The sequence below is a fragment of the Schistocerca gregaria genome, chromosome 2 (assembly GCF_023897955.1).
Source record: "Schistocerca gregaria isolate iqSchGreg1 chromosome 2, iqSchGreg1.2, whole genome shotgun sequence".
NCBI classification, from domain to species: Eukaryota; Metazoa; Arthropoda; class Insecta; order Orthoptera; family Acrididae; genus Schistocerca; species Schistocerca gregaria.
In genome coordinates this window covers 275,386,302-275,408,604 of record NC_064921.1, presented here as the reverse complement: position 1 = coordinate 275,408,604, position 22,303 = coordinate 275,386,302, and the positions used below count along the sequence as shown (strand labels likewise).

The following is a 22,303-nucleotide window of genomic DNA, read 5'->3' as shown; positions in this document are numbered from 1 at the left end:
ATAAGGGAAAAATTTAGCTGTTCAGTTTTTTCACGCGCTGTCTGCGAGTGAAACAGTAGAGTGGAACAGTCTGATAGTGGTTCTATGAATGCTCTGTCAAGTACTTAAGTGTGAATTGCACAGCAGTCACTTAGATACGTAGCAGCAATGGTCTAAGAATTACCTTGTGCGCTTCAGTGTACGTACATATACACGTCTTCGACAAGTTTAGTATTAATTTTTAAATGAAAATGTTTATTTTTTTAATTATTTGACATATTTGAGGATCATTTCGTTATCATATGTGTGGTGTGCCTCAACGCTTTGTTCATCCTTGAGGATCTCCTCATTATGGAATAAAAAGGATATCTATCTATGCGCATTCTGACTGTGAAGAGTGGTGGGTGGCAGTTGCACCCTACCCCCCTACCTCTCGATGGGTACACCTTTTGTAAGATGGTTATTCGATGGTTTTGGCGCATGACAGCAAGGTCTTCACCGTCTGCACTAAAATTAATATGAGAATAGTGCGGTTAAAAGTGGCTGAATGGCAAAACTTCAATCAGATCTAATGCATAAAAATGTCCTGAAAATGTATACACACACACACACACACACACACACACACACAGAGAGAGAGAGAGAGAGAGAGAGAGAGAGAGAGAGAGAGAGAGAGAGAGAGAGGCGAAAATGATGTACACTGGCCAGTTATTTTAATGTGACCATCTGACAAAACTCTGAATAACTACCTTTTTCAGCGTAGACCACTGTGGGACATGCAAGAAGACAGTCAGTGAGGTTCTGGAAGGTACCGACAGGGATTTGGGGCCATGCCGACTCCCGTGTCGAGGGCAGCTGAGCCAAGTTCGGTAGTGGATCCGTGCCGCGAGGAGCCCGTCGAGGTGGGCCCAGAGAATCACGATTGGTTTTAAATCGGGGTCAAGAGAGTACAGTTAACTCACCGTGACGCTCTTCGAACCATGCATCTACACTGTGAGCTGTGTGACATCTTACATTAATCTTCTGGTAAATGCCATCGTGACGAGGGAAAAGAAACTAAATGTGGGTGTGGACACGTTCCACAAAGATTGCATATGTTTGCCAATGATGCTGTAGTCTACATGAAATTAGTATCACACGAAAATTGTGAACAAATCAAAGAGGATTTGCAGAAAATAAATGCGTGGTGTAATGACTGGCAGTTATCTCTCAATATCAATATCACCTAGTGCGTATAACAAGGCGAAAATCCCCATTAATGTACGAGTACAAAATAAATGCCCAGTCTTTGGAAGCGGTAACATCCGTCAAGTATCTGGGTGTGACTATTCGAAATGATTTCAAATGGAATGATCAGATTACACAAGTAACGGGCAAGACGAAATCTAGATTGCGGTTTATTGGTAGAATCCTGAAGCGATGCAGTCCCTTAACAAAGGAAATTGCTTACAATACGTTTGTTCGTCCAGTCTTAGAGTATTGTTCGTTTGTAGGGTACCCTTACCAGTTGGGTCTGGTTCAAGAGATTTAGAAGGTCGAAAGAAGAACGGCAAGGTTCGTGACTGGTACATTTAGCCAACGCGAGAGCGTTACATATATCATAGAAAGTTTGAAGTAGAGCACACTTGCAGATAGACGATGCGCTAAACGGAAGGGGGTGCTCACTAAATTCCGAAATCCGATCTTGGACGAAGATGTAGAGCATATATTATTACCACCCAACTTTCCAATCGCTCAATGATCACCCATTCAAAGACATGGAAATTATAGCTCGTACTGAGGGCGTTCAGACAGTTGTTTTTCCCTCACGTGCTCCACGAGTGGAACAGGGGGGGGGGGGGGGGGGGGGGGGGGGGGGGGGGGGGGGGGGGGATGTGGGGGGGGGGGGGGGGAGGGGGGGGGGGAGGGGTGGGGGGGCGTGGAATATGACTTTGGCGCGAATTGTGCCCTCCACCACACACCGCTTAGTGGCTAGCGATATGTAGTTGTAGACGTAGATTGTGTCCTCCAGAGTGACGAGATCATTCAGAGAACGCCACAACATTCCGCAGACCATACGATCAGTTCTCTGACCTGGGGCCCTTCCGACAATTATTGCAGGCTGTTTGCTTTCAGAAATTTCACGCCACGCGCGCCAACGGCCGACTGTCCGATGGGAAATAAAACGTTAATCATCTCAAAAGGGCCGCCTGTTGCCACACAGTAGAAGTTAAGTTGCTGTGTGAGGTGCAAATGCCAACCTTTGTCGCCGATGAATCGGGCGTTGCTCCGGAAGCCCATACCCAACAGCCTTCGCTGAACGGTTGTTGAGGAGACACAGTTGGTAGCTCCTTGGTAAACTTGGGTGGTCAGTTGCTCAGCAGTTGCACGTCTATTCGCCCATTTATTTCTGTGCAGCCGTCGTCCACCCTGTCATCTGTGGCCCGTGGTGCAACATAGTTGTCTCGGAGCCGGTTGCGTATAGCGACATTTTGCCATGCACGATATACTTTACCACAGCGGCACGGGGAACAGTTTACAAACCCCCCCCCCCCCCCCCCCCCCCCCTTGACACGCGTCGAATACCCTTCATTGCTAGCACCGCACCCACGTCAATGTGACTGGATAATGTAGTACACTACCGACCATTAAAATTGCTACACACACGAATATGACGTTCCGCAGACGCGAAATTTAACCGATAGGAAGAAGATGCTGTGGTATGCAAATTATTAGCTTTTCAGAGCATTCACACAAGGCTGGTGCCGGTGGCGACACCTACACCTAGCCGACATGAGGAAAGTTTCCAACCGATTTCTCATACACAAACAGCAGTTGACCGGCGTTGCCTGGTGAAACGTTCTTGTGATGCCTCGTGTATGGAGGAGGAAATGCGGACCATCACGTTTCCAACTTTGATAAAGGTCGGATTGTAGCCTATCGCGATTGCAGTTTATTGTATCGCGACATTGCTACTCCGCGTTGTTCGAGATCCAATGACTGTTACCAGAATATGGAAACGGTGGGTTCAGGAGGGTAATACGGAACGCCGTACTCGATCCCAACGACCTTGTGGTCACTAGCAGTCGAGATGACAGGCATCTTATCTGCATGGCTCTAACGTTTCGTGCAGCCACGTCTCGATCCTCGAGTCAACAGATGGGGACGTTTGTAAGACAACAACCATCTGCACGAACAGTTCGACGACGTTTTGCAGCAGCATGGGACTATCAGGCTCGGGGACCGTGGCTGCGGTTACCTTTGACACTGCATCACAGACAGGAGCGCCTGCGATGGTGTACTCAACGACGAACATGGGAGCACGAATGGCAAAACGTAATTTTTTCGGATGAATCCAGGTTCTGTTTACAGCATCGTGATGGTCACATCGTGTTAGGCGACATCGTGGTGAACGCCCATTGGAAGCGTGTATTCGTCATCGCCATACTGGCTTATCACCCTGCGTGATGGTATGGGGGTGCCATTGGTTACACGTCTCGGTCACCTCTTGTTCGCATTGACGGCACTTTGAACTGTGGACGTTACATTTCAGATGTGTTACGATCCGTGGCTCTACCCTTCATTCGATCCCTGGGAAACCCTACATTTGAGCAGGATAATGCACGACCGCATGTTGCAGGTCCTGTACAGGTCTTTCTGGATACAGAAAATGTTCGACTGCTGCCCTGGCCAGCACGTTCTCCAGATCTCTCACCAATTGAAAACGTCTGGTCAATGGTGGCCGAGCAACTGGCTAGACACAATACGCCAGTCACTACTCTTGATGAACTGTGGCATCGTGCTGAAGCTGCATGGGCAGCTGTACCTGTACACGCCATCCAAGCTTTGTTTGACTCAATGCCCAGGCGTATCAATGCCGTTATTACGGCCAGAGGTGGTTGTTCTGGGTACTGAGTTCTCAGGATCTATGCACTCAAATTGCGTTAAAGTGTCAGTTCCAGTGCAATATATTTGTCCAATGAATACCCGTTTATTATCTGCATTTCTTCTTGATGTAGCAATTTTAATGGCCAGTAGCGTATGCAACTACTAAAACTCACAGTGCAAAGCAAAGCAATGTTTGGAACGAATTAATATAGTACTGCAAATAACTGTGGCTGGCTGATAGCTCGAATAGAAAGATGAACTCGCCACCCTGCAACACACTAAAATGTCCAGCTTCAATGTTTTAACAAGGATACAGACACTACACAAAAGTTTGAAATGTTTATTCATTAAAATGCAGAGTACGTATCAGCTGAAATTTGCTTCGTGCTTCTCATTAAAGACGAGTCGAACGGGAGGGGAGAGTGTGTTTCAGAGGGGAGCGACGACGAGTATTCCTTTCGTCGGACTATGAACTCATGTGTTAGGGGACAGTGCCCCTTCCGGAGTTGAGTTAGATTACTTCATACTGTGGGCGTGGCTGATGTGAGGGACGCCACGAACGGATAGTTTGCTTCACCGATCTCAGTTTATTGCCCTTCACAGTGAGCTACTCCTGCTCCCTGAGTTGCAAGGCTGTCTGACCCAAGAGTGAAATGACAGCCCGCAGGGGAATGGTAAATCGCGTCACATCACGTGCACTGCTGGTTTCATGGTATCCTTGGTCTGCTTGCTCATTTCCCCAGGTTCCCATGTGGTCTGATACATAGCATTTTCATTTACAGCCACCAAAAACTGTTAAAATATTTTTGGGTTTGCAATTAGTTTCTACAGCATGTCATCATCTGACAAACTTTAGAATTTTAAAGCGGTGTGTGCCGCATGTATATAATTTTAAAATACGGAATGTCCACAACGTCTCATTACCATTTCAAAAAACCATAACGCGGAAAATACTGGAGCATAGTGCTTTCCGTTATACAAAAAGGTTGACAGCTCTCAAACGTTTTATTTTTATGTACTTTTTTATGTTGGAATTTTAGTGAGTGCTCCACACATCTCTCGTAGAGTATCAAGACGATATTCAAATTCTGCATTGCAGCATCAACAGTTCTGATTTCTTCATTAATTCGTGCACAAAGTTAACAATGTCACTGACTGGTGTTGTGTACAGGCTATTCTTAAAGTAATCCTTCAAAAACAAGTCAAATAGTGCGACACTGAGAGAACGCAGTCATGTGATGGGACCATCATAACCTATCCACTTCTCAGGAAATGTGTCATCGTCCGCAGCTCGTGGTCGTGCGGTAGCGTTCTCGCTGCCCACGCCCAGGTGCCCGGGTTCGATTCCCGGCGGGGTCAGGGATTTTCTGTGCCTCGTGATGACTGGGTGTTGTGTGATGTCCTTAGGTTAGTTAGGTTTAAGTACTTCTAATAATTTCCGGGTATGCCGCCGGATCCCGTCGACATTCTGCCACGATATTTCGGCCCAGAGACGTCCGGCCATCATCAGGTGAGTACACAACTACTGAAGAGTCCAGGTGCAGTCGCGGTATTTATACCGATTCTCGTGCACTTGCTGACATGCGCGGCATAGCCGAGTTGTACGTGCTGCCCTCGGTGGTGAAAGTAAAAGATCATCTAGTCATTGAGTATCGAATGACGCTGTCTATTCCGCTGTGAATGTATAATTTTAATAACAGGATTCCAAGTTTTATCCAGTTGAAAGCCGTTGTCACGATTTATAAGATTATCGGCAAGACTTATTTCCACTGATTCCTTGATTACGGAATCCCAAAATCCGGAAACCGGAGCTAAAATTTTTGTTCCATTGTATTCCATTGAATGTCCCATTGAAATACAGTGCTCTGCTACTGCCGATTTTGACGGTCCACCAGCAAAGAACCGGGCCCTGGTTGGATCCGTTAAAGACGATTTACAACTGAAGAAAGCAGGCGTCTACAAAATTCCCTGTGAATGTGGCTCTGCATATATTGGCCAGACGACAAGAACTGTCCATGAACGATGTACAGAACATGAAAGATACACCCGTCTGCGGCAACCGTCAAAATCGGCAGTAGCAGAGCACTGTATTTCAATGGGACATTCAATGGAATACAATGGAACAAAAATTTTAGCTCCGGTTTCCGGATTTTGGGATTCCGTAATCAAGGAATCAGTGGAAATACGTCTTGCCGATAATCTTATAAATCGTGACAACGGCTTTCAACTGGATAAAACTTGGAATCCTGTTATTAAAATTATACATTCACAGCGGAATAGACAGCGTCATTCGATACTCAATGACTAGATGATCTTTTACTTTCACCACCGAGGGCAGCACGTACAACTCGGCTATGCCGCGCATGTCAACACGTGCACGAGAATCGGTATAAATACCGCGACTGCACCTGGACTCTTCAGTAGTTGTGTACTCACCTGATGATGGCCGGACGTCTCTGGGCCGAAATATCGTGGCAGAATGTCGACGGGATCCGGCTGCATACCCGGAAATTATTAGAAGAACAAATACGCCGGGAAAATTTCGGTAGGTTTAAGTAGTTCTAAGTTTTAGGGGACTGATGACCTTAGAAGTTAAGTCCCATAGTGCTCAGAGCCAATTGAACCAATTAAACCACCAAGTGCCGTCAAAACTGAAATCTAACAGATTGTCACAGATTTTGGTTCTACATACTACATTCCAAAAAATTGGAAAAGGGTACAGGCCATCCCCGTTTTCAAGAAGAGGCGTCGAACAGATTAGCAGAACTATAGATCTATATTTCTAACGTCGATCAGTTGTAGAATTTTGGAACACGTATTATGTTCGAGTATAATGACTTTTCTGGAGACTAGAAATCTACTCAGTAGGAATCAATATGGGTTTCGTGTGAAACACAGCTCGCGCTATTCGTCCACGAGACTCAGAGGGCCATAGGCACGTAGATGCCGTGTTTCTTGACTTCCGCAAGGCGTTCGATACAGTTCCCCACAGTCGTTTAATGAACAAATTAAGAGCATATGGACTATCATACCAATTGAGTGATTGTATTGAAGAGTTCCTGGATAATAGAAAGCAGCATGTCATTCTCAATGGACAGAAGTCTTCCGAAGTAAGGGTGATTTCATGTGTGCCGCAGGGAAGTGTCGTAGGATCGTTGCAATTCACAATATGTATAAATGACCTTGTGGATAACATCGGAAGTTCACTGTGGCTTTTTGCGGATGATGCTGTAGTATAACGAGAATATGTAACAATGGAAAATTGTACTGAAATGCAGGAGGATCTGCAACGAATTGACGCATGGTGCAGGGAATGGCAATTGAATCTCAATGTAGACAAGTGTAATTTGCTGCGAATACATAGAAAGAAATATCCTTTATCATTTAGCTACAATATAGCAGTTCAGCAACTGGAAGCAGTTAATTCCATAAATTATCTGGGAGTAGGTATTAGGAGTGATTTAAAATGGAATGACCATATAAAATTAATCGTCGGTAAAGCAGATGCCAGACTGAGATTCATTCGAAGAATCCTAAGGAAATGCAGCCGGAAAACAAAGGAGGTAAGTTGCAGTACACTTGTTGGCCCACTGCTTGAATACTGCACATCGATGTGGGATCCGTATCAGATAAGGTTGATAGAAGAGATAGAGAAGATCCAACGGAGAGCAGCGCACTTCGTTACAGGATCATTTAGTAGATAAACTCCAGTGGAAGACTCTGCAAGAGAGACGCTCAGTAGCTCGATACGGACTTTTGTTGAAGTTTCGAGAACCGACCTTCATCGAGGAATCAATCAGTATATTGCTCCCTCCTACGTATATCTCGCTAAGAGACCATGAGCATAAAATCAGAGAGATTGGAGTCCACACAGAGGCATACCGACAATCTTTCTTTCCACGAACAATACGAGACTGGATAGAAGGGAAAACCGATAGAGGTACTCAAGGTACCCTCCACCACATACCGTCAGGTGGCTTGAGGAGTATGGATGTAGATGTAGACACATTCCGTCTTCTCTTGGGCTGACGTCATTTTGATGCACGCTAAGTCAAATCAGCAATAAAGGACAAAAGAAAAATACTTTTAGAATTGGCAAACGTTCTACAACATACCATGATTCTCAGTCTCCAATAGTTTCCAAATTACGATTTTTTAAATATTTTTTTTATTCGGCAGCAGGTTTATATGGACATCCTGTGAGTTACACTGTGTCTAAAGGCGTAGCAGTTACTGGGTCGATAGCAGGCACGAAATCTTCTGCACTGGAACACAACTCTGCATAGAGGGCTTATCTTAATCAATGCTTACATAAATTTTTAATGGATTTGCTCGTTTCAACTGAATAGTCATTATCAGTAGCCTATGGCTGAGCCAAAGCGTGCTGGGAGTCAACATTTCCATTATGCTCCTACTAGAGGACAATGCGAGTTCGATTTGTGTAGAGGGTTTTGCGTTAGCTGCCGTTGCCTATGCTGTTACCCACCGGACAAGTACGATTGCGCCCAATCCCACTTATTTATTGCAGTATTCAGAAGGGTGATATCATCAGGTCGTTCGCATACAAAAGGTTTCATGAAGGCAGACTGTGTGTGATATGGTCAGACACTTAAGTATTACATATCTCTCACCATAGCAGGAATCTCTCGCTCAGACTGTAGGATTCTAGTAGGAGTATTACATAAACGCTGACTCCTGGGTAAGTTTCCGTCCTCAGCGGATACAGCTTGACATTAAGTAAACACATAACAGAATGCAACTATGTGTAGATGTCTGCGATCCCATGCCAAGAGCAAGGTGAAGCTGTTGTTACAAACAATAGCCAATAGAAGTAGACGTACAGGTGAAAGTAAAGGTCTGAGGGAGGGTTGTAAGTCTGAACTAAACTTGATTGTTCAAAATTATGTGCCCATTTATGTTCTTTGCCAGTAACTTGTTAGGTATCAATAACTGTGTGTGGTCTGGACCACACAGTGCCGTGCCGTACACCACGCCCACTAACTTTCACAGTTTTAAATAGATATACACTATCTCATCAAAGGTATTTGGACACCTGCTGTGGACATTAATACGGGATATGTCCACCGTACACCTTTACGTCGTCTTGAATTGTGCTGGAGGCACTGCCAAAGACGTTTCTGAATGTTTGTGTCTGTTTTTCTTCAAGAGCCGAAACCAGAGAAAGTAATGATTATGGACATTGGGAGTTGGAACGAAGCTGACATTCTAACTCTTCCGAAGGTGTTCAGTTACTTTCAGGTGGGGGCACTGGCCAGGCCGGTCAATTTCGAGAACGATATTGTTCACAAAGTATTGTCTCACAGATGCTGCTTTACGACGGATTAGATTAGATTAGATTCAGTTTTCGTTCCTTAGACCCAAAAAATGACATAATCCTCGTGGGTGTGGAACATGTCAGAAAATGAAACATAAAAACATAAACCATTTGAATATAATACCTACTACCCTGATCATTTGTCAGGAGATTGTCAGAATAGGTGAATACAATGCGGTAAACTGGAACAGCTAATATTTGGAGAATTAACTTGATGTCAGAATGAAACACTGTTACGCACTATTAGTAAATTTATGATACACAAAATACCTAATCTTGACTATTGTGACCAAGTACCGTGCCGGCAGGTGTGGCCGAGCGGTTCTAGGCGCTCCAGTCTGAAACCGCGCGACCGCTATGGTCGCAGATTCGAATCCTGCCTTGGGCATTTATGTGTGTGATGTCCTTAGGTTAGTTAGGTTTAAGTAGTTCTAGGTTCTAGGGGACTGATGACCTCAGAAGTTAAGTCCCAAAGTGCTCAGAGCCAATTGAACCAATTAAACCACTAAGTGCCGTCAAAACTGAAATCTAACAGATATTTCTACTTAAGCTGGCTTAACAATCTCTGTTAAGATATTCATCTATGGAGTAGAAGTAGTTGCCTTCAAAAAGTCTTTCGAACTCTGTCTAAACGGTGCTTTATCTGAAACCAAGTTTTTAATGGTTGCTGGCAATTTACTGAAAATTTGTGTTCCTGACTGTTGCACCCCAGTTTGGACCACGGTAAGTGATTTTAGGTCTTTATGTAGATTGTAGATTTAGAGTGGTTGATACGATGGCTTTGTTACTCAGGTGACTTCCAACGGCTGTTCCAAGTTCGAAGTGATTGAGTTCTCTTGATCAACCCATTCTGCTGTTAGTGCTTCTCTGCTGGTAGCACAATAATCTCCTCCTTCTTCTATAGTTGGGGTGATGGCTTATCGTGACATCTAACGCTCAATTCTGCATTGCATAGGAGCGTTCGGGTACTTTAGATCAGATAGTGTATAACATACTCTGACATTATGTACAACATACTATGAGATTACGGACAGAAAGCATGCAGTACTAAAAATTTCTGAAGTCTGAAGATGATAACATATTGCTGGAAGTAATAGCACAACAGTAAAGATTTTAACAGCTTTATGGTGGTTATGTGTAAACAATGTCTTTTATAAAAGTTGTGGAGGACAACTTAAAGAAAATATTAGAGAGGCATACACGTTTAACTCTTGTTGAAGAAAGAGAAGAATTTGCATAATGTTTTGCGTCATTTTTTTTCCCGCCGTGTAGATTTGCCTCAGTGCCAGTAGAGCACTAAGGGAATCGAGGCGTACGAAAGACTTTGCCCTTTGAACATGCTTCATGTGCTCCTCTGCCTTCAGGACTGTATGTAGCTCTGCACTAAATACGCCCCCCCCCCTTTTGTTAGGGATGGTTACCTGCAGTAGCAGACGATAAAGAACACAGCGCAATGCTATTAGAAGTAAAGCCGTGAAGGCAGATCGTGAGTCGCGCCTAGGTACTTCAATCTGCAGGAACGTTATCCGCTAAAGGGAAGGTTCCGTGCTCGATTCTTGATCCGGCACACAGTTTTAATCTGATCAATGAGGAACTTTCAAAACAGTTTACATACCGGTGCAGAGTAAAGTGTTATCCACACTCCGCAAACCACCTTACGGTGTGTGGCGGAGGTACGGATTAAGCAGTAGAATACCTTACACACATCACGAATGCCATACTTAAACACTAACACTTCCGCACCTTTTGGAAGACGGCCAAGGTCCTGACGTTCAGGAAGCCGGGGAAAGACCACTCCCTCCCACAAAATTACCAACCCATCAATCTGCTGAGCGCGCTCAGCAAGATCGTTGAGAAGGTACTATTAAAACGACTCACTAGGCACTGCATTACAAACGACACCCTGAGGCCGGAGCAATTCGGCTTCAGTAATCACCACTCGACAACACAACAACTCCTCCGCGTCGTTGAATACATAACACACGGATAAACCACAAACAAAGCAACTGGGACAGTGGTCCTGGACATCGAAAAGACCTTCGACCATCTGTGGCACAACGGCCTCATACGCAAACTCAGTGACGCAGGGTTCCCCGACGGGCTTGTACGTCTCATATACTCATATCTCACGGACAGGGGTTTCAACACCGACCTGCAGGGCAAACAATCAACACGACATGGTATCCAGGCTGGAGTACCCCAAGGAACCATCCTAGGGCCCTTACTGTTTAACCTCTACATTAATGATATCCCAGCTACACGGAACACGACGGTGGCAATCTACGCGGATGACACTGCTATCCCCGAGCAAGACTGGAAACCGTCTAACATTAACTCACGACTACAGAGTGCACTCAGAACGGCACAGCCTTGGTTGGTGAAATGGCGTGTTAGAGTAAACGTCGACAAGTGCGAAGCCTTTCTGTCCACTAGAACGAAACTACTGCGCAGACATCAAGACTGCAACCCAATAACACTACATGCACGCCCAATACGTTTCCGTGAAAAGCTCAGATACCTCGGAGTCTGGCTGGACCGGAAACTACTCTGGGGGGACCACATTCAACACATGACCAAAAAAGCAAACGCGAGGCTCAAGCAACTCTATCCTATGCTTAACAGGCGTAGCACACTGAATAGGAGGGTGTCCAGGTCAATGTACATCACACTTATTAGACCTCTGATGACGTATGCTGCTCCGGTCTGGGGATACGCTGCGCCCACACGGCTGAGCCGTCTGCAGTTCATACAGAACAAAATACTCAGAATCATAAACAATGCTCCGCGTTACACACGCACCGCGGATCTTCACCGGGAATATTGGGTAGATACCCTCTTGCAGGTATTTCAAACACTCTCCACACGACTGTACAGAAACACGAGACACTCGCATAATCCGTTTATTTTTTCTCTGGGTACCTAGGATCACAACCATAGATGGAAACATAATAGACCAAAGACACTACTAGCAAGGAACTAAACATATATGACCCATAGCACGATAACACAACAGTACTGGGGAGCCCCTGCAACGCAGCTACTACTGGCAATCACAGCTGCTCCATCCACTGAAAAAGAGGCAGTCGCAGGGAAGCCGTACTGTACACAACAAACAAACTAGCCACGTACACCCACTACACTGCGAGCTGATCTACGGCCGATCGACCTCTAATGTATGACGACCTCGGACTGTTACAGAGACGAAGCCGCTGCAGAAACCCCAGGAAAATTCACAGGAGCCCGGCTGCAGCGCCCGGACTGTCCCATCTACAATGACCACCAGCAGCGACAAAGGTAACGGTGCACGATACCTCGCACTAACATAACCTCACCTTGCATCCACTGTCGCAGCTAGCAAGCCGCTGCTGCCCTTGCTACACGTCCTATTGTCGTAGAGGATTTTTCCCTTGGCGCTTGCCTTGGCACTTTTCCCCTCTGCCCTTACAAACCGCTACCCTTCGATCGCTTTCGTCTACTTTTTGTCTCCTGTTGGACCATGTCAATGAGTAATCCTACCCAGACGCATGGACAACATCACAGCCCGCATCCTGTGACTCTTGATTCGAAAACTAACATGTTATACGAAGGTGACAGTAGAACTTTTGGTTTGGTAAACACGTCGGTGTGGGCGTGGAGGGGTCCCACCTTATACGGAAAAAACTGGTGTTCCTTTTCCAGTCGCGAAAGGTTCGCTAGAAGAGCGATTGTTGCTAAGCCTTCGTTTGAGCTGTATCTCTCTAATTTAACGTTCATGTTCCTTTTTCGAGGTATAAGCAGGAAACGGCAAGCCATAAATTGTCTCTTCTAGGGACATACGTCCTAAAAATTTTAACAGTAAACCACCCCGTCGTGCAGAACGCCTCTCTTGTAGCGTTTGCCACTGGAGTTGACTAAGCATCTCCGTCACAGATTTACACTTTCTAAATCACCTTGTAATGAAACTCGCTGCTCTTCTTTGGATCGTCTCTGTTTCCTCTATCAATCGTATCTGGAACTGATCCCAGACTGATGGACTATATTCAAATGTTCTCGAGGATTCTTCCAATGAATACTGACATCTGGATGACCTGTTACTCGTTTTAATCGTCCCGCACGCATACTTCTAGATATTTTATAGATGAGTTTGCTTCTAGTGAAAGTTTTACAATCGTGTAATCATACAATAATGGGTCTTTTTGTCTATTTATGTGGTGGTGGTGGTGGTGGCTAGTGTTTAACGTCTCGTCGACAATGAGGTCATTAGAGACGGAGCGCAAGATCGGATTAGGGAAGGATTGGGAAGGAAATCGGCCGTGCCCTTTCAAAGGAACCATCCCGGCATTTGCGTGAAACGATTTAGGGAAATCACGGAAAACCTAAATCAGGATGGCCGGAGGCGGGATTGAACCGTCGTCCTCCCGAATGCGAGTCCAGTGTGCTAACCACTGCGCCACCTCGCTCGGTCGTCTATTTATTTATGCTTGATATGCTACATTTGCTTACTTTACAGGTCAACTGCTAATCCCTATAAAAAGCATAGATCCTGAGCAGGTCTTTCTGCATTTTGGTACAAATTTCTAGCGGTCCGATTTTTCTGTTTACAACAACATCGCCCACGAAGAACCTTATGGACTTTCGACGTTATCCAACACGTTCTTTATATATAATGTGAAACGTAATGGACCCATAGGACTCCACTGAGAAACGTCCGAAGCTATTTTTAGGAATGAAGATTTCGGTGTTTGAATCCCAGCCCGGCACACAGTTTTAATCTTCTAGGCACTTTCAATACAACATGGCTGTGGCCTCACTCTAAAGAACCGTTGACGGCACTGCACCTTACACGGCCTTTAATATGCGTTTGTCATCTGAGCTATCCGAGGTTTTAGCAGATACAGCACAGGCTGTAAAACGAACTCTGGTTCTTAATCACCTTCGCAACGTGATGAAAGAGATTCAATTTGCGATCACGGACACTAGTTGTTCTAGAAATTCTTACCGAATGGCCTCTTAGAAAACGGGGATCGTTGTAATTGATTATTTTGCCTTGTTACGTAATATGCCTGTTGCTTTTAACCGAGTGTTCCATGTTGACTCTCACTAATCATTATAAAATACATGGCAAAAGAAGTGAAGCACCCAAAAGATACGGTTGAATATCAGTATAACGTCGCACTCATACACGTAATCACCAGATATGTAAATGATTAGATTGCAGTTCTCTGCAACGGATAGAACGGCCGACGGAATGCATTAGTGTTATTCGTTTTAGCGCTGTTACCAGGTCTAGTAAGGTATGTTAGGGGCGTAAGTGATCACTGTGAAGTACCGCGGCTCGTGTGAGATAGCGTTATCAGCACCTGACAGAGGTTGAAATGGACCTCATTGTGGGCCTTCATTTGGTCGGTTGGTCGAATCGCGCAAACTCCAGATTTGAGAGGCATTAGAATGTCACAGTGGTCCGACGTTGGACTGCTTGAGAAGATGTCGTCAAGGCTCCAAACGGCTACATCTGACCACCACAAGCGTGGATCACCAAGCGCATCGTAACCTCCTTACATCTTCGCCTGCCATCCGGAAACAAGTAATGGATTCCCTGTAAAATTCTGTGTTATCTCATACATCGATCGTAGATTACCAGTAGCCGCTCTCGGCATTAACCGCCCCAAGACTAGGCTGCCGTTAGCACCACAACACAAACAGCATGGACTGTTGATGAATAGTGTCGCATTGTGTTCAGCGATAAGTCACAGTTCTGCTCTATTCCGGATAACCATCGTCGACGAGTGTGGTACCGGCCTTGGAGAGGTCTGATTCTTCCAATGTTTGGAGAGACACAGCGGCGTTACTCCTGTCGCTATGGTGTGGACGAACATCGGGCATTACTACAAGACTGGTAGTAATTGGGGGAAGAGTGACAGCACAACGCACACCCTGCTTCTTCATGTGTCAGCTCCTATACAGTAGACTCGTGGTGCTATTTTCCAACGGGCCACTACTCGTCCGCAAGCAGCACATGCTTCCCTGAACTGTCCGCGTGATGGCCAGAAAGATCCCCAGATCTGTCCCCCATAGGACTTGTGTGGGACCAGCTGCGACGCCAACTCCATCCCAGTGCCAGTCTGGATATTAAGGGCGAGCTACAACAGTTCTACTTCGACATCAATACTCCGCCAGTCACCTGACGGTGTGTGGTGGAAGGTACTTCTGGTACCACTGACTCAAGACCTCTTCCGTGCTCCACTCTCAAATGGCTCGTGAGAAGGATTGTCGGTAAGCCTCTGTATTAGCTCTATTTTCTGGAATTTTCTCATCGTGGTCATTTCGAGAGATGTATTTTGGCGGATTAAGAAAAGCTAGATTAAGAAAAGGCAAACCTACGTTTCTAGCATTTGTAGACTTAGAGAAAGCTTTTGACAATGTTGACTGGAATACTCTCTTTAAAATTCTGAAGGTGGCAGGAGTAAAATACAGGGAGCGAAAGGCTATTTACAATTTGTACAGAAACCAGATGGCAGTTATAAGAGTCGAGGGGCATGAAAGGGAAGCAAGCAGTAAAGGAAACAAAAGAAAAATTCGGAGTAGGAATTAAAATCCATGGAGAAGAAATAAAAACGTTTGAGGTTCGCCGATGACATTGTAATTCTGTCAGAGACAGCAAAGGACTTGGAAGAGCAGTTGAACGGAATGGACAGTGTCTTGAAAGGAGGGTATAAGATGAACATAAACAAAAGCAAAACGAGGATAATGGAATGTAGTCGAGTTGACTCGATTGATGCTGAGGGAATAAGATTAGGAAATGAGGCACTTAAAATAGTAAAGGAGGTTTGCTATTTGGGGAGCAAAATAATTGATGATGGTCGAAGTACAGAGGATATAAAATGTAGACTGGCAATGGCAAGGAAAGCGTCTCTGAAGAAGGGAAATTTGTTAACATCGAATATAGATTTAAGTGTAAGGAAGTCGTTGCTGAAAGTAATTGTATAGAGTGTGACCATGTATGGAAGTGAAACATGGACGATAAATAGTTTGGACAAGAAGAGAATAGAAGCTTTAGAAATTTGGTGCTACAGAAGAATGCTGATGATTAGTTGGGTAGATCGCATAACTAATGAGGAGGGATTGAATAAAATTGGGGAGAAGAGGAGTTTGTGGCACAACTTGACAAGAAGTAGAGATCGATTGGTAGGACATGTTCTGAGGCATCAAGGGATCACCAATTTAGTATTGGAGGGCAGCGTAGAGGGAGACCAAGAGATGAATACACTAGACAGATTCAGAAGGATGTAGGTTGCAGTAGGTACTGGGAGATGAAGCTTGCACATGACAGAGTAGCATGGAGAGCTGCTTCAAACCAGTCTCAGGACTGAAGACCACAACAACAAGAACAACAACAACATTTGGTCCGAAGCGATACGTTGTCCGACTCTTCCCAGAAAGTATTCTCTCGGAGTTTCAACAGTAAACCTCTCCTCGATGCACAACGACTCTTTCGCAGCGTCTGTTACTGGAGTTTGTTGAACCTTTCTAAAACTCCCTTGCGCAGACCAAATGATCACGCGAGGAAAAGTTCAGTTCTTCATTGAACCTTCTCTGTCTCTTCTATCAGTGAAACCTGGTATGGTTCCACGGTGATAAAAATTCTCAAGAATCGATCGAACAAGCGCCTTGTTAGTCACTTTTTCCATGGATACGTTACATGTCCTTAAGATTATTCCTAATAATCTAAAACTGGCACCTGCATTTCCTACTATTTGCTTTATGTGGTCATCCGAATTTAAGTCTCTCTGGATAGTTACTCCTAGATATTTTACAGTAGGTGCTGCTTTCAGTAATCTCTCTTCAATAGTGGAGTCGTACGGCAGTGAATTTCTTTTACTTTGTATGCTCAGTATAATACATTTATTTACTTTCAGGGCCAACTACCAGAGCCTGTATCATTCATCATTTCTGTGTAGATCATTTAGCAAATCGATACTGTCTTGTGGGGGTTGCTACTTTCTTATAGACAACCGCGTCATCTGTGAACAATCTTCATGAGCTTCCTACGCTTTCTATTTGATTATTTATATACATTGTAAACAGTAACGGTCCTATCACAGTTCCTTGGGTACTCGGGAAATTACTTTTACATCCGTCGATTTTGTTTTATTGAGAGGGATGTGTGGAGTTCTATCTGCAGGGATGTCTTGAATCCAGTCGCAAATCTGGTCTGATACTTTGTGATCTCGTATTTGTTTCGCTAAAAGGCAGTGTGGAGCGGTGTCACGTGCCTTTCTGAAGTCAAGGAACACAGCATCAGCCTGAGCGCCGTTGTTTACAGCGACGGCTCTCATGGAGGAACAGAGCGAGCCGAGTTTCGCAAGATGTCTGTGCGCGGGATCCACGCTGAATTTTATAGACGAGATTTTCGTTCCCTAAAAACGTCATAATTCTTGAATATAAAACATGTTCCATAATTATACAACAGATTGACGTCAACGACATAGGCTTTAATTATGTTAATCTGTCCTACGACCTTCTTTAAAATGGGAATGACCTGCGCTTTTTTCTAATCGCTAAATACCGTTCATTGCCCCTGAGAGCTATGATAAACTGCTACTAGAAGGAGAATAAGTTATTTAGCATAATCTTTGTAGAATTATACAGGTTTATCATCTGATCCTGATGCCTCTCCACTATTAAGCGATTGTAGTCGCTTTTGTATTCCGCTGTCAGTTATCTCAATATGTGCCATATAGAATTTCGTATGGTGATTGAAAGAAGGCACCGTATTAGGATCTTCTGCGGTGAACAATTTTGGAAGACCGAATTCAGTATTTCGACCCTCTCTGTGTTATCTTCCCTTTCGATGCCAGCATGGTCTCTGAATTCGAACCGCTCACTGGTTTTATGTAAGATCTTTTGGGGCTTTCGGTCAGATCGGTTGACAGAATTTTACTTTGACAGTCACTGAACGCTTCTCTCATTGCTTTCCTTACACTCATTTTCGCTTCGTTAAGCCATTGCTTGCCTGCCAAGTTTTGACTTCTCTTCAGTCCGTGACGAAGCTCTCTTGTAGGCTAGCCTCCCTCGGGAGGGCACACAACGGCCTTATGGCAATCTTCCTAACCGAATCAGTGCGCATGGAACCAAGCCGGGGGGGGGGGGGGGGGGGGGAGGGGAAGGTTGAGACATCGTACTGGTAAGTGGGATCATGGGATCGTACTCCAATTTCTTTATAATCGTGACTCGATTCTGTATTCTCTGATACACCATCACATCCCCTCTCACCAGTGTTGCTTCATTTCGTTACCTCTTTCCCTTCTGGGTAACACACTTTTTTTCGGTCAGGCGATGTAATTTTAACCACCCGTAATGCCGTTTCGGCTGCTGTGTGTTCACTAACCTCAAGACTCATTGAATGCCTTCTCTAATACACACAATCCCTTTTACTGCTGATTTGGTCGATTATGTCATGGACTGTTTATGGCAGAAAATAAAATAAAATTGTCACCCTCCCCCCACGCTCCCTCTATCTTTACAGAAGTGCTGCATCCTTTGAAGGCCGGACTTCGTTGTACGCATTTTGTTGGTTGATAACTTTAACAAGCGTCCAACTTTAGCAGTACTTGGACTCACGTCCGATTGCCCTGATAGCTGAGCGTTTTTATTATTCTATGTTTTCTACAGATGGTCTTCAAATTTTGATCTAGGTACTCGTATCCTGTGTCATCTCTCTGGACTGACTGTACCCCTATATTCAAGGTTTCGCTTAGTTGGCCCAATTGTGTCCACTTTCTGAATTAAGTTCATGGTATTTCTTTTTTTTATGTCCGGTGTCGTTTCTGTGTTTAGTACAGCGTGTATGTCTCTGATTCTAGAGCACCTTGATGCTCTTAATATTAATCTAAAACATCTATTTGGTAGTACTGGTAATAGCTTTGTGTTAGATGGGCAGGCAATCTCCCAAGTCAAACATCCTATAACAAGGGTGGTGCATTCTAGTTTTATACAGTTGTATCATAGAATTCATGTTACACACTTCTAGAGCTTGTAGAGGGGACATAGTAGCTAAAGTTTTACATAGGAACCCACGTCCGGAAACGTCAGAGTGTCAGAGATACAGGCGGCGGTACCTGTTAATGTATGTACATTCGGGGTCATTCTGTAATGACGTTACAAACTTCCGAGGACGACGGAGACAGATAAAGGTATCAGTTTGAGGTAAGGGCGTCTGGTTCGGAAACGAAAGAGTCGAAATATATTCTGATACCTCTGACAGTGGAATACTGTTGTTTCTATGAATGTGGGACACACCACTTTCACAGGTGTTAGTGTGGACCATAAAGCCGGCCGCTGTGGCCGAGTGGTTCTAGGCGCTGCAGTCGGGAACCGTGGGACTGCTACGGTCGCAGGTTCGAATCCTGCCTCGGGCATGGATGTGTGTGATGCCCTTAGGTTAGTTTGGTTTAAGTAGTTCTAAGTTCTAGGGGACTGATGACCTCAGATGTTAAGTCTCATAGCGCTCAGAGCCATTTGAACCATTTTTGGACCATGACAAGAAAGGTGTCCAATAAACATGACCTCTAAAATGCATACCTGAAGAGCTATGAGCACTTGTTTATCTTCGCTAGTCTCAAACACATTTCCTCTATTGATCAAGTGCCCGTAGCTCTTATTTTAGAGTCCATGTTTGGTGGTCATTTTTTCTTGCATTGGTGCATTCTACTTCCTCTGAAAGTTGCGTACCCTACAATTTTAGCAACAACGGCACCATTACATGGATTCCACTGCCAGAAATATCAGAACGGTTTTCGCTTACAACTTTCAACCCGTTCGTTTTCAACACAGGGACGTTAACTTCAAATTGATACATTTATCCTTCTCCCGTCTTCTATAAACTTTGTAACATCCCCACGGAATCGCCCCGTACGCACATACATTTAGAAGCGCCGGCGTTCCTGTAACTCTGACGCTCTGTAGCGTCGTTGTATGTCGTTTCCGGACATGGGTTCCTGTTCAACAGTTGATTTGCGTAGTCTCTTCTACAACCTCTAGAAATGTGTAGCATGAATTGTGAAACACCCTGTACGGCTGTCTGCAACAATACAGGAAGGCCAGAAGGTCACAAAAATCCATGACGTCATACATCATTGCTGTGGAAACGCCGGTCTCCATTGTTAGAAATGCATAAAAGAAAAGCAGGATGGTCGCCGGGTAACAATTAGGCTTCTTACCTCCAGGCAGTAGAGACGCGCTTCGGTCGCGGTGCTGGTCCGCGCAGTTGAACATCCCGCCGCCGTAGCAAGATGCCAGCCGCCGCGCGCAACTCGGGGACGCCTCGCCGCCGCCGCCTGCTCACCAGAGTCGTGCAGGCCGTCAGAGACCTGCACGAAACTCGTGGCTGCTCTGCTAAGCAGATCCTCGGCCGTCTCAATGTAGACCCCCACGCGCGGACCGAGGTAAGGTGCTGCTCCGATGTCACTTGTGTACAAATTACGCAGGAACGTCAGAGGAAATTTAGCAACGGTTGGTGATCCGTTTGCGCAGGTCGACAAGTCGCGCCTGGTGCACATCCTGAAGAAAGGTGTCGAGGCGGGGTTGCTGACTTACCGCGGAGGCCGGTACCGGGTGGCGAAGGTCCAGGGAGGCAAGGAGCTGTGCTCCAGGAGGCGACGCCCCAGCTGCAGAAGGCGACGCCCCAGCTGCGGGAGACGGCGTCGCAGCTGCGGGAGACGGCGTCGCAGCTGCGGGAGACGGCGTCGCACCTGCAGGAGGCGGCGGCGCAGCTGCAGGCGGCGGCGGCAATCCTGCAGGCGCAAGAGGCGGCGTTGCAGCAGGCGAAGGCGTCGCTGTGTCAGACGGAGGCGAAGGTACCTGAAACTACCACTTCGTACATTCACTGTGCGCCACTTGGGGCATGCGCCACTTGGGGCATGCGCCACTTGGGGCATGCGCCACTTGGGGCATGCGCTCCTCAAACTATTGTGCACACACGATTCTCACTGGACTGTCGCTGCAGGTCGTGCAGACGCCGCCGCCGCCGCAGCGTCTGCTGCCGTCGCAGAAGGCGCCGCTCGCGCTCGTGCAGGAGGCGCCGGCGTCGCTGCAGCAGTGTGGACGGGCTGTCCGACAACGGATCGGTGCGGCGCGGCATCAGGAAGGTCGTGCTGAACGACGTGGAACCCATGGACGTCGAGAACGACAAACTGGTGGCTGGCGGGCTGGAGGAGCACGTGCGCCAGGACTAGTCGGACCGGAGCGACCTGCCCGAAGTGGCTGGCAGTCTCTGCAAATTTTATGTGTATCGAAATTTGATTTGTCTGAATAAAATAGTATGTGTGGACTTCGTCTTCTCCATTGCTATACATGCTGTCCCATTTATCTTCAAGTATCCTTCAGTCCAGTAGCAAAAAAGTATCAAGCTACTAGGACGTTACTAAAAACAAATTAATACAAAATAGGGAACATTAACTAAAATATAAAAACAAATTAATACAAAATAGGGAACATTAACTAAAATATGACGTTACAAATTAATACAAAACTTTTGACTTCGAGTCGAGTCGTCTGCACTGCCACACTGTGCAGGGGGCATCTGGGGTAATGTAACTTTCTCACTTGCTGCAATATACGTTTATGGAAACACAAGGAAAATGCACACCGATCATTGAGTGAATGAACCGTCTTCAAAAAAATGGTTCAAATGGCTCTGAGCACTATGGGACTTAACATCTATGATCATCAGTACCCTAGAATTTAGAACTACTCAAACATAGCTAACCTAAGGACATCACAGACATCCATGCCCGAGGCAGGATTCGAATCTGCGACCGTAGCAGTCTCGCGGTTTCCAACTGAAGCGCCTAGAACCGCACGGCCACCGCGGCCTGCAACCGTCTTCAGCTGAAGGATTGTGCGAGTAAAATGTGCACTAACGGAAAGAAGGCAGAAATGTTACTCATCCACGGAAAATGTACCACACAGTCAGGGGGGTATGTGCCACACAGTCCAGGGGGTACCTGGGGTAATGTAACTCGCCGGCTTGCTGGAATAGACGTTAAACAAATGGAAACACCAGGAAAATGCACACCGATCATTGAGCGAACAGTCTTTAGCTGAAGTTTTGCGTGAGTAAAATGTGCACCAACGAAAACAGGG

At 45.6% G+C, this 22,303-nt stretch overlaps 1 protein-coding gene across 1 annotated transcript in view; it reads left to right on the top strand.

Moving 5' to 3' along the window:
* LOC126335744 (uncharacterized) overlaps positions 1-21,488 on the top strand; it is a 39,646-nt gene extending 18,158 nt beyond the window's left edge. Inside the window, exons 2-3 of the mRNA XM_049999202.1 lie at positions 20,693-21,015; positions 21,165-21,488. Coding sequence (XP_049855159.1) covers positions 20,693-21,015; positions 21,165-21,473 — 632 coding nt within the window. The 3' untranslated portion in view covers positions 21,474-21,488. The remainder of the gene's footprint in view (positions 1-20,692; positions 21,016-21,164) is intronic.
* Positions 21,489-22,303: the final 815 nt, after the last annotated feature.